Raw genomic sequence first — 12500 nt, 5'->3', positions numbered from 1 at the left:
TTTTACATTAATATCCTCCCTATCTTTTAACATCCCTATTTTTGTGTTTGATACAGAATTAGATACTTGACACATGCTTATTAGTGTTCTCATACGATTTCTTTAAACAAGGCTAATACGACTGCTCTTAATAAAGGAAAGAATTTACGATTACTGATTTTTCATGTGTAACTTTCAAAGAATTTTGGAAATCAGCTTAATAGCTTGCAATTAACTAGTTGATCACCGTCGCTTTTATTTCTAAATATTCATATTTATGGATAGATTGCAAAATCTTAGGTAGCGTTGTGCTTTGGACTCTTGGAGGGAAATGTTCCTGTAATGTCGAGCCTCCCACTTTTTTATATCAGGCTAATAACAATCACTGTATTGCTACTAAATGGCAGGCTTATAGCAATCAATGTATTACTGCTGAATAGTAGGCTAATAACAATTACTGTATTACTACTACTGAATGGTCGGCTAATAACAATCAATGTAATGCTAATGAATGGCAGGCTAATAACAATCCATGTATTGCTACTGAATGACAGACTTAAACAATGAATGTATTGCTTCTTAATGGCAGGCTAATAACATTCAATGTGTTGCTACCGAGTGACAGGCTAATAACAACCAATGTATTGCTACTGAATGGCAGGCTAATAACAATCACCGTATTGCTACTGAATGGCAGACTAAAACAATCAATGTATTGCTACTGAATGACAGGCTAATAACGATCGATGAATTGCTACTGAATGTCAGGCTAACAACAATCAATGTATTCTTATTGAATGACAGGCTAATAACAATCACTGTATTTCTTCTGAATTGCAGGATCATAACAATCAATGTAATGCTACTTAATGGCAGGCTGATAATAATCACCGTATTGCTACTGAATGGAAGGCTAATAATATATTGCTTCTGAATGGCAGACTATAATATATTGTTTCTGAATGGCAAGCTAATAACAATCGATGTATTGCTAATGAATGGCAGGCTAATAACAATCGATGTATTGCTACTGAATGTCAGGCTAACAACAATCACCGTATTAATACTGAATGGTAGATTAAAACAATCAATATATTGCTTCTGAATGGCAGGGTAATAACAGTCAATGTATTGCTTCTGAATGGCAGGCTAATAACAATGGATGAATTGCTACTGAATGGCAGGCTAATAACAATCACAGAGTTGCTATTGAATGGCAGGCTAATAACAATCAATGAATTGCTACTGAATGACAGTCTAATAACAATCAATGTATTACTACTGAATGGCAGGCTAATAACAATCAATGAATTGCTACTGAATGGCAGGCTAATAACAATCAATGAATTGCTACTTAATGGCAGGCTCAACAATGAATGTAATGCTTCTGAACGGGGATTATTAACAGCCACTTTATTGATCGTGAATGATGTTGGTCTAAGTATCCAAATGCTATACAGTATATTATTGCAAAATCAATAATAAGATTTTGAAGAACCAAAACCAAGTAAAATGTTTCGGTGCCGGGTCACTTAAATATTAGACCCAAGTGTAAAGTGATTGTATAAAGGACATAAAACAAATAATTCATTGTAATAAAGAGGGATACAGAACGAGAAAAGTCGCCCCCTTGAATGTTAGGAAGGCATACAACCTGAGAGATACTAATGAAAGTAATCTTTGGTTAGGTGAAATGAAATAAGAATGGGTGAGAAATCTATTGAATGAATCTGGGCTTCGTTGCTTTTATAGAGTGAGAGGAAAACTAGAAAACTACCTGATCCAAAAATATATAAGGGGAGTGGTGGAGGGATTTGTATGTTCAGAGTAAATAGTGTTGCAGAAAATGTAATGATAGGTAAACTCTGGGAAGTCTCTTTTCAATATCTAAATCTATATCCTGAATCCTGATGGAAAAGTCCACAGTATTATAAATTGTGAATTATGAGGATGGAAGTGAAAGAAAGGGTAAAGCCCTGAATTGAATTTGTAGTAATTGTGGAAATGTTGGTTTTAGAAGAATCATCCATAAGAATTGATCTGGGGGAAAAGTGTGAAATTGTGTGACTACTTTGTTAGATTGTGTCATTATAAATTCATTGAAAGATAAAGTTAACGGACACAGTGTTAAGAAGAGTTGAGTATTGCTGTAATTTAACCTCACGTGGTACACGGAGCTGTAGGCATAACTTGTCTTTTTAGCCTTCCTTCAGGCCCCTAGGGGCATCCTTCTTCTTTACCTCCTTTTCCACTTCCTTTTCTATCTTGGTATCCATTCTCTTCTAACCATTACTTCATAGTATAACTACTGGGTTTTCACCCAGATGCAATTGAGGGCTGACTGGCCTCACAGGCCCTGCACCAGCCAATGTAGCCCTAATTTGTAAATCTAGTCCGAGAAGAGTGTTTGGGTAATTTTTTATTGTTGCTTTATTAAATAAATCACAAGCAAAAACGATACCATTAAAGTGAGGACATAATTGACATTTAAGTTTTTTCTGGTTGACATGTCATTCAAAAGTCACACTTAGTTTGGAGTAAAGCTCAATACATGGAAGATGATGGGGGTACTTCATGTAAGATGTGTAGTTTCCATTAGTCACGGCATAATTATTATTGGTAGCATTGTTATTTCTCAACATCATGACATGGTTTTAAAAGGGTACCCACAGACTTGTGCAGAGAAAAGGTTCCAAGCAGCTAGTTTACTGAAGCTAATGCTGTGTTCGCTTTTCCCCCATTTAATTTATGTAAGGCTGCAGTTAATCAGGGAATTTGGAAGAAACAAAAAAGATTCCCGTTTATCTTTCCTAATTAATGTGATGAGCATTTTTTTTTTCATCATAGGATCACTACAGTCATCTTAACCTCTACACCCAATTGAGAATTGTTTAAATTCACCCCTGACAATAATGAAGATTTTATGGCCATTTTATCATTCTGATTTTTTTTTTTTATACAATATCCAATTTGCTTTCCAATTACAGAGTATGAGTTCTTGTTGCTTCGTGCGCCCTTTGTCAATTGTGGCTTCACGTGACTTGAAAAGGTGCCCAGTTTTCGGTCCCTGACTACCCATTTAGTGAATCTCGCTTCACTAGTCACTTTCCCATTGCCAATGTTTTTATTTCCCAAGAAACCAGTTAGGAAATTTTTCTAATTTATTTTCACCAGGGAAATTAATGTTGGAAAGCGGTTCAGACGAAGTTACATTTTATTACAGCTTGAAATTATCTGATAATTGTAATATTTGGAAAGAATATCATCTGGAAGGTTCTATGAACAACAGAAGGCTTAAAAAATGAAAAGGTTAGGGTATAATTCATTACGATTTCCTAAGAAACCTATGTACAAGGGATATTCCATCTTTCAAAAAATTTCATATATATTTGTTTTCAAGTATTGTATTTTTACTCTATTTTCTTTTTCTCACAAAAGATGATAGTTTTTGATGCTGATATATTTGCATGTTAAATGACCAGAACAATGCATTCCGACAGTTGATTACTTATTTGTAAGTATGTTTTCAATTGGCACTCTTATAAGGTAATAAATGTAAATTGATGTGCCTGGTACGGTCACTTCATGGTATGTATGTGCATGTGTGTTGCGTTAATTACGATCACTTCATGGTATGTATGTGCATGTATGTTGCGTTAATTTCGTTTGTTGAATAATGCATTTCTGTGCTGTACTGATTGGCGTGCTGAGTCGTGAAAAAGTGCGTCCTTTGCTAAAAGAAGGAGGCCAAATTATATCGCTGTTGTAGCTGTGGCTTGATTCGTTTTCGCATGGTTCTCCATATGTGCACGTCTTCATTTTTCAAAGGACAAAGATTTCTTTTATAAAGAACAATGAGACAAATTTGTCAGTGCAGGTAAAGAAGGAGATTATAAGGTGCCATGAATTAGAGAGGAATTTGTCAATACAGGTAAAGAATGAAAGGATAAAGCACCTTATATTAGAGACGAATTTGTCAGTACAGGTAAAGCAAGAAAGATGAAGGACTTTTTATTAGAGATTAATTTGTAATTACAGGTAAAGACGGAAAGGATAAAGGCCTTTAAATTAGAGACTAACTTGTCAGTACGGGTATAGAAGGAAAGGATAAAGTGTCTTAAATTAGAAACGAATTTATCAGTACAGGTAAAGAAGGAATGGATAAAGTTCCTTGAATTAGAGACGATTTTGTCAGTAGAGATAAAGTAGGAAAGGATAAAGTGCCACGAATAAGAGACGAATTTATCAGTACTGGTCAAGAAGGAAAGGATAAAGCGCCTTGAATTATAGACATATTTTTTAGTAAAGATTAAGTAGGAAAGGATAAAGTGCCATGGATTAGGTACAAATTTGTCAGTACTGGTAAAGAAGGAAAGGATACAGTACCTTGAATTAGAGACGAATTTGTCAGTAACAGGTGAAGAGGGATAGGATAAAATACCTTGAATTAGAGACGAATTTGCCAGTAAAGGTAAATTAGGAGTAGATAAAGCACCATGAATTAGAGATGAATATGTCAGTGCAGGTAAAGAAGGAAAGGATAAAGCACATTAAATTAGAGACAAATTGGTCAGTACAGGTAAAGAAGGAAGGATAAAGCATCGTAAATTAGAGACCAATTTGTCGGTAGAGGTAAAGTAGGAAAAGGTAAAGTACCTAGAATTAGAGGCAAATATGTCAGCACAGGTAAAGAAGGAAAATACAAAGTACCATGAATTGGAGACGAATTTTTCATTAAAGGTAAGAAGGAAAAGATAAAGTACCATGAATTAGAGGCGAATTTTTCATTATAAGTAAGAAGGAAAAGATAAAGTGCCATGAATTACAAAAATATTTGTCAGTACAGGTAAAGAAGGAACTGATGAAGTATTTTGAATTAGAGATTAATTTTTTTCAGTACAGGTTATGAAGGAATGGATAGAGAACCTTGAATTAGATATAAATTTGATAGTACAGTTAAGGAAAGATTATGCAGTACCTTGAATTAGAGACGAATTTGTCATTGCAGGTAAGAAGGAAAGGACAAAGTGCCATGAATTACAGAGGAATTTGTCTGTACAGGTAAAGAGGGAAAGGATAACGTGCTTTGAATTAGATACCAATTTGTCAGTACAGGTAAAGAAGGAAGGATAAAGCATCTTGAATTAGAGACGAATTTGTCAAAACAAGTAAAGAAGGAAACGATAAAGTGCCTTAGACTAGTGATGAATTTGTAATTACAGGTAAAGAAGGAAAGGATAAAGTACTTGGAATTAAAGACAAATTTATCAGTTTAGTCAAAGAAGGAAGGGATAAAGTACATTGAATTAGGTACGAATTTGTCAGTATTAGTAAAGAAGGAAATTATAAAGCACCTTGAATTAGAGATTAATTTTTTTTCAGTACAGGTAGAGAAGGAAAGGATAAAGTGCCTTGAATTAAAGACAAATTTATCTTTGTAGGCAAAGGAGAGGATAAAATAGGCTATCTAGAATTGAAGACGAATTTGTCAGTACATGTACAGGTAAAGAAGGAATTGATAAAGAACCTTGAATTAGAGATGAACTTATCAGTACATGTAAAGAAGGAAAGGATAAAGCACTTTGAATTAGAGACGAATTTATCAGTACAAGTAAAGAAGGAAAGGTTAAAGTGCCTTAAATTAGAGACAAATTTATCAGTATAAGCAAAGAAGGAAAGGATGAACTACCTTTAGTTAGGTACTAATTTGTCAGTACAGGTAAAGAAGGAAAGGATAAAGTGCCTTGAATTAGAGACAAGTTTATCATATAGGCAAAGAAGGAAAGGATAAAGTACATTGAATTATGTACGAATTTGTCAGTATAGGTAAAAAAGGATATTATAAAGCACCTTGAATTAGTGACAATTTTTTTCAGTACAGGTAAAGAAGGAAAGGATAAAGCACCTTAAATTAGACACGAATTTGTTATTATAGGTAAAGAAGTAAAGGATAAATCACGTTGAATTAGACACGAATTTGTCAGTAACAGGTAAAGAAGCAAAGGATGAAGTGTCTTGAATCAAAGACGAATTTGTTAGTACTGATAAAGAAGGAAAAGGTAAAGTGCTTTGAATTAGAGACAATCAGTGCAGGTAAAACAGAAAAGAGATGAATTTCTCATTACAGGTAAAGTAAGAAAGATGAAGGACCTTGAATTTGACCAATTTGTCAGTACAGGTAAAGAAGGAAGGGAATGAAAATTACGTTTTTAGAATTAATAAGACAGAGCCCTATATGAGGATAAATTAAATTGCTTTTGTGTAGAGCAGGTGCAAAATATAACGAAAAATGTAGTGAGATGGTGGATGAGTCTGTCACAAACTAATCATGCAGTCCAACGGTTGTTGAATTTTGCTTGAGAAAGATTAATGTATTAATTAATTCAAGGGGAAGATATTTAGAAGAATAAGAAGATTTGGTTGTGTATCAGGTGAGAGAACAACTGTGCAAACAGGGGATTACTCAATTAATTAGCTACGGGGACCTATGATATAGGACCTTTTGAGAGGCTCTTATATTGAGGTTTCAAGGAATAGATTTTTCAAAAGATGGCACAGTATAATAAGATGGAGAGCCTCATTAATAGACCCTTTCAAGGAAGAGGATAGCAAGAGTAAACTAGTATAATCCTGCCCTTTCATTGTGTATTTAGAGAATATACTATGCGTAAATAAATACCTTTTACAGCCTTTCTATGATCTTTAGTTGTCTCATGAGACAAAAATAGTGTAAATCGTGAATCTCATATTTTTATTTACATAATTATTAAGTGTTATCTATTCAAGTGAAGATGAAATTGACAAAATATTTTACATTTATGGTGAATGACTGGGTGAACTGTTTCCATATATGCTGTTAATATTATGTGGTCAATGGGGAAATATTTAGAAGGAACAACAAGTGGATATCAGTTGAATTTGAAACGTACCTGCTTGGCACTTTGCTATACAGTACTGGGGTTCGAGTTCCACTCAAGCTTGATAGTTTCTCGTAGTGTCTACAACCTCGTAAGGATGGTTTTTTTCGGAGAGCTTTTAGGTCCACCTGCTAAGTCATCAGTAGCCATTGTCTGGTCCTCCCTGGTCCTAGCTTGGATAGAGAGGGGAGGGGTCGCTAATCATATGTATATGTGGTCAGTCTCTAGGGCATTGTTGCTGTCCCTTGCCTTTGCCATTCATGAGTGGCTTTCAAACCTTACACCAATCACAGAACTACCTATTTAGTCACTCATAATGCTTAATAATAGCAAGCATGAAGATAAATTTTATTAACTAGTTAGGCGATTGACTAAGTGAGCCTTTTTGGAGTTCATTTAGATGGAATTAACATGATATTATTAAATAACTAACTTTGGAATTAAATTCTATAGCGAGAAGATAGAAAAAGATATAATTCAACACTAATTGAATGGAAGGAAGTCTTACTCAGATGGATTAAGCCTCAACCATACTTTCCAGATAATTGAATAGGAGCTGATCTCTCAAACATCTCTGTATGTTTATGTATTTATTGTTTTTTTTTTCTATAGATAAGATTTGTCCCTCTCAAATTTTTCCCATATTTTTACTTTTACATTTTTTCTATGATTTTGTCAGTTTTGATATTGGTATGATTGTATAATTGGATTTCAGTTTAAATGTAGGAGGTAGAATTAAATTTGATGAAGCAGACATTTTGCATGAAGCAATATCTCAAGTGTACAGTTTGTACACCTGAAAAAAAATGATTTATTTTTCTATAATTCGGTTTAGATTTTCACTAGATAACTTATAATAAAGACATTTTTATTAGATGTTAAATCAGGAAGGCCATTTTAAAAGCCACAAAGTAATTATACGGTCTTGAAATTCTTCGGACATGACACTTTTGTACTGAACCGGAATTGTATGATAGAGTATGATTAAAGAAAAAAGGAATTCCTAGTGAAAAGTGAATTTCCATTGGCCATAAATGTAAGATATTGCCAGAAGTTGAAAATTACCTGAACACAGTGATTTACATTTAAGATTTCTTCTGTGGAAACTGATGAGCATTTCAGCAATGTGTAAATTTTTCGTCATTTCTTTTAGGATAAATTCTGATGCAGTTTTGTTTAAAAACTTACTTGGGATTCCTTTGAAAAGATACCTACTGTTAAGCTTGCCTCTAGGATATGAATGATTGTTTATATGTAGAAATCTTCCTACATTATCATTATTCTAAAGAAAATTACAACTGTTAGTACCTTACTTATATTTTCTTTTTGTATGTAAAACTAAGAATATGCAGACAACAAATACGGGTCATGAGCGAAACCTCTGTGGATTGTTAATGAATATACGTACTTAGGGCAGACAGCAAGCATTTTCCCAGGACACTATACCGAAATTAAAAGAAGGATAAGCATGGGATGGACAGCTTTTAGTAGACAAAATTAACTGTATCTGAGTAAAGTTAAGTAAAAAATAAAATCCTTATGCAAAAATTAGATCCAAATATCAAACAATAGAAGAAAAACTCCCTCATAGAATTTGATTGTGTGCATTAATGGCAGATAAAACACCTGCACAGTGACAAGGCAACTGGTAATCATGAACTGTTATCTGTAAAATAACAAATAACACCAGGGGAAGGCACAACACATAACTGAATAAGTCCGGGACTAAAATAATTCAAAATGACGGAAGCAATTCTTTATGGTAAACTTTTAACTCGTTATAAAGAAGAATCACTAGACTTTGGCACTGTCATCATGTTTCTGGTGACATTGAAATTCTGAGGGGGGGCCGGTGTTTGTCGGACTCGACAGAATTGAAAGCACTACTCGGGGCCTACTCCCCGGGGTTGGGGCTCCTACATTGGCGTTCTTTGGAGGAGAAGTCATATAAAGAATTTTTTATTTTGTTAAATGTCAAAATCTCGCGCTTCATGGATATTAGCAAAGTGGCATAGAAGAAAGACTCATCAGAATATGTGGTCCAAACTGAGCGGTCTGTAGTATACATAGCAATTCAAAGATGAGAGAGGTAGTTTCATTTTGCAAGTTGGAGGCAGGCAGACGCTGACTTATTCATCATAAATTTGGTTAGTGAGACGAGGTCATATGAGGATAATAAAGAAATTTAATTAATGATCAGCGATACAGTTAGCACTGGCTAAAATTGGATCAGTCAAAAATTTAGTCTGGATGAATCTAGGCAATAAAAGCAAGGAGCTCATGATGTTTAGTACAGTATTAGCTCAACTTTGAAGGAACCATCAGAGAAAAGTACTTGTTATTATGTCACAGTAAAACAAATAGAAGAGAATCTTCTACCATTAATGTGCCTATCTAATAATATTTCAAAGAGAATCCTTTTAGAAACATTAATATCTACATTTAGTTTCTCTTGATTTGATGAAGATGGAGATAATTGGAGTCATGGGTCACAGAAGATGGATAGAATCCATTCTCTATAAAATGAATGAAAAAATATAAATGTTCTAGTCTATCTTAAACAGGGGAGGAAAATGAGCCTCTTGATGTTTAGCAATGACTTCTTAATCATGCATATGCTATTATTTAACAAATGGGAGAGCTAATGATACAGTAGATGTTACTGAAGTTTTCGTACTTTGATTATATAAAAACATCTATTTGATTATAAGATTTAGGTACATACCAACAAGATGAGCTGTAATTGCTATGTCATGAACAGACATAAAAGTCTCATTCTTGGGGGAGATAGCCTCTAGCAGGCTTTTAGGATTTTGAGTTCAGGGGAGTACTCATTGCAGTTTGTTGCCAAGTCTCAAGATGTTTGAATGACCATACTTGAAGCTTCCCTGGAGCAATCAGCTTGGAATTGAGACACTTGAACACACTGGTTAAATGGCATGGAAGCCTTTGCATTTCTTCATTTTACCCTCCCAGTATACAAGTCAATTGAGTTTAGCATTCTGGTGGATTAGAATTAACATTTATAACATCATTGTAACTCCAATATGCCTATTCCAGGGAATCCTTCCATGGCTTAAGCTACAGTCAGTCTCATTAAAGCATCTTAACATCATAAGCTTCATGAAATGTGATTCAGACGATATAAGAATTTCTGAGCTCAAAAATACGCTTTAGTAGCTTTTGTACCGAGTAAAATTGTCTTATTTTTTATCATTGATACCATGAAAGGACTCTCCACTTACACCACACCTTGGGAAATATCTGCTATATCTTTCAGGGAGAGAGATTCTATCGAGATGTTACCATAGATTCACTTTAAAGTTTTATATACATTACAATTGCAATTCAGAATCTCTAGTTCTCAAGAATCTATTCTATAATTCCCACTGGTTTTGTTGCTAAGTGAAATCTTTATGACTTCACATTGAAGTATTTTCATCATTTAGGTATTTAAGTGAGCATTTGGGAGTAGGAAAATCATAGTGGTCTGTAGTATGGAGAATAAGTTGATACCATTCACAAATCTTATTTTGAGAAAATTACAAGTTGAGGTCATCTGGCATATGTTGGAAATCCTGAAGACCGGGTCTTTTCAGCTATTTCTTCATTTTTAATGCTTTACGTAGAAGGGTTACCATGAAAACCATCATTTTCTAGTAGAATTTTTTTTTTTTTTTTTAGGACAGATCTTACCGTAAGCACATTTTGAATGTAAAATGTGTATTGTCTGTTTCATGTATTTTATTTTCAGTAATGAAATGTGATCTTTATATGCCTCTTCGTCCTTGAGCACATCAACAAGTAGTGCACTAAGCATACCTATTCTGAACCATTGAACTTAAAATGACTAAACAGAGAGTTTGACTCAGGAAAATGATCTATCAGCCTGTTTGTGTGCTCTGAAACATTGATAATTAATTTTGGGTGTACCAATACCCATTAGATTTTCTTACACATAAACTTCATAGCAATAAAGATATTAAGATTGCCTTGACCTTAGCATTTGAAGGTCAGACTTGAAGAACTTAGGGAATATAAATATAAATTATGTTTTATCTGTCTGAAAAGAATATGGGAAATCTTTGTCTATTATGAAATATTTAAACTGTAAAACCTCCCCATCTTTTATTGTAGATGAAATATTATCTATGCTACTGAATTTTTAGTTTTGGGTTTGTAGTAAACTCCTGAATAACTTTCAGTTAATATGTGCTATGTTTAATCAAAATTGACGATCATTACCCTAAGTTATGCAAGTACATAATTGCAAAGGACTTGAAGATAGTATTCCATATACATACATATAAATCTAATTGTATATATCAAATACCAACTTGAAACTGATCCTAATCTGAGTGGCCGTGCACCAAAAATACATTTTGTGTATTCTTCAGTGAAACATTGAATATTTAATAACATTTGCTTCCTAGATATTAACATAGTAAGATAAAACTAATTATGTCCAGATTAACGTTTATTACTTCATATAGTCTAGAGAGAGTTTTGTTCAGTGAAACAGGACAACCCATAAAGGTTTCTTTCCACTTGGGCCTGACATTGAATTACCAATGAATTATTTGCAATTTCATTTTATGTATTTTGTATATTGAAGATTATGATCTGAAATCATTTATTAAAAGTGATGAGAAAATATCTAACCTTATTTTTATTTCTGTTTCTTGGCACAGCGTCAGAAGGCGACGGGTCTCTGGATTCAAGTGGCGGCGTTGGTGTCCCAGGGGCTTATGTCCAGTATGTAGACGTCGAGCCAGATCCTCTGTATGCTTCCACTAATGGACAGATGTAACTAACCACGCCCCATACCTGTATTTATGCTCGTAACCCTGTCGTACCCCTGTTGTATATTATGTTTTCTCTGTTTCACATAGCTACACATTTATCTTTGTCTTCTTCCTCTTTTCAAACGGACGGTCTTCCACTCCCTAAATAGAAAATTTCTACTTTTATAAGCGGTAATTAATTTTTTTCCTTTTGCTGGTCAGCTTAATGATATAATATAATGGTTAATTTTATATCCCAATTTCCTTCATGATTTTTATGTTTTATTACATATAATCTGATTTCTACTAACTTGGAAAAAACTTTTGCCCATTGATCATGATGGCAGGTTATTTAAAGTTCTTGCAACTTTGCAAGTTCATTTTCAATTGTCCATACTGAGCTTTGCCATTGAATAAACCGTAATGATATTAACTCCATATATATTTGAATACATATCTTAGTCTATTTAGCACTAATAGGTATAACTTTTAAATTCGGTAGATTTTAACTGTAATTTTTATGGAGTTACCACATCTCTTTGATTTCATAAATGGCGATAAATCACCGTTTTTTCATGGCCCTTAGTACGTGCTCATTTCACACACATTCAATTTTGGTCATAATATTTGATACAATTGGTGATAAAAGAAGTGATTACTAGGTAGCGAGTTAGCCTCTGATCTGTTTTCCCTCTTTTATATATGATGATAGTACAGTATCTAACTTTTTAATTTTTCTACTCTCTGACTTAGCTGGACATTAACCCCCTCCCTCCAGTATCTCTATTTACTATTCCTATTCACTTTTTTTTACTTGAAA

At 33.8% G+C, this 12500-nt stretch overlaps 1 protein-coding gene across 7 annotated transcripts in view; it reads left to right on the top strand.

Moving 5' to 3' along the window:
• The window catches only part of LOC137631761 (DNA-binding protein RFX2-like), a 375379-nt gene that overhangs the window by 168522 nt on the left and 194357 nt on the right, over window positions 1-12500 (top strand). For 6 of the 7 annotated variants that reach the window (XM_068363701.1, XM_068363700.1, XM_068363703.1 and 3 more), the window contains one exon: window positions 11588-11702. In XM_068363701.1, the coding sequence (XP_068219802.1) occupies window positions 11588-11702 (115 nt within the window). The remainder of the gene's footprint in view (window positions 1-11587; window positions 11703-12500) is intronic. The other variant, XM_068363699.1, reaches the window with a different exon arrangement.

The sequence above is a fragment of the Palaemon carinicauda genome, chromosome 40 (genome assembly GCF_036898095.1).
Source record: "Palaemon carinicauda isolate YSFRI2023 chromosome 40, ASM3689809v2, whole genome shotgun sequence".
NCBI classification, from domain to species: Eukaryota; Metazoa; Arthropoda; class Malacostraca; order Decapoda; family Palaemonidae; genus Palaemon; species Palaemon carinicauda.
This window is presented reverse-complemented; position numbering and strand designations above follow the sequence as displayed.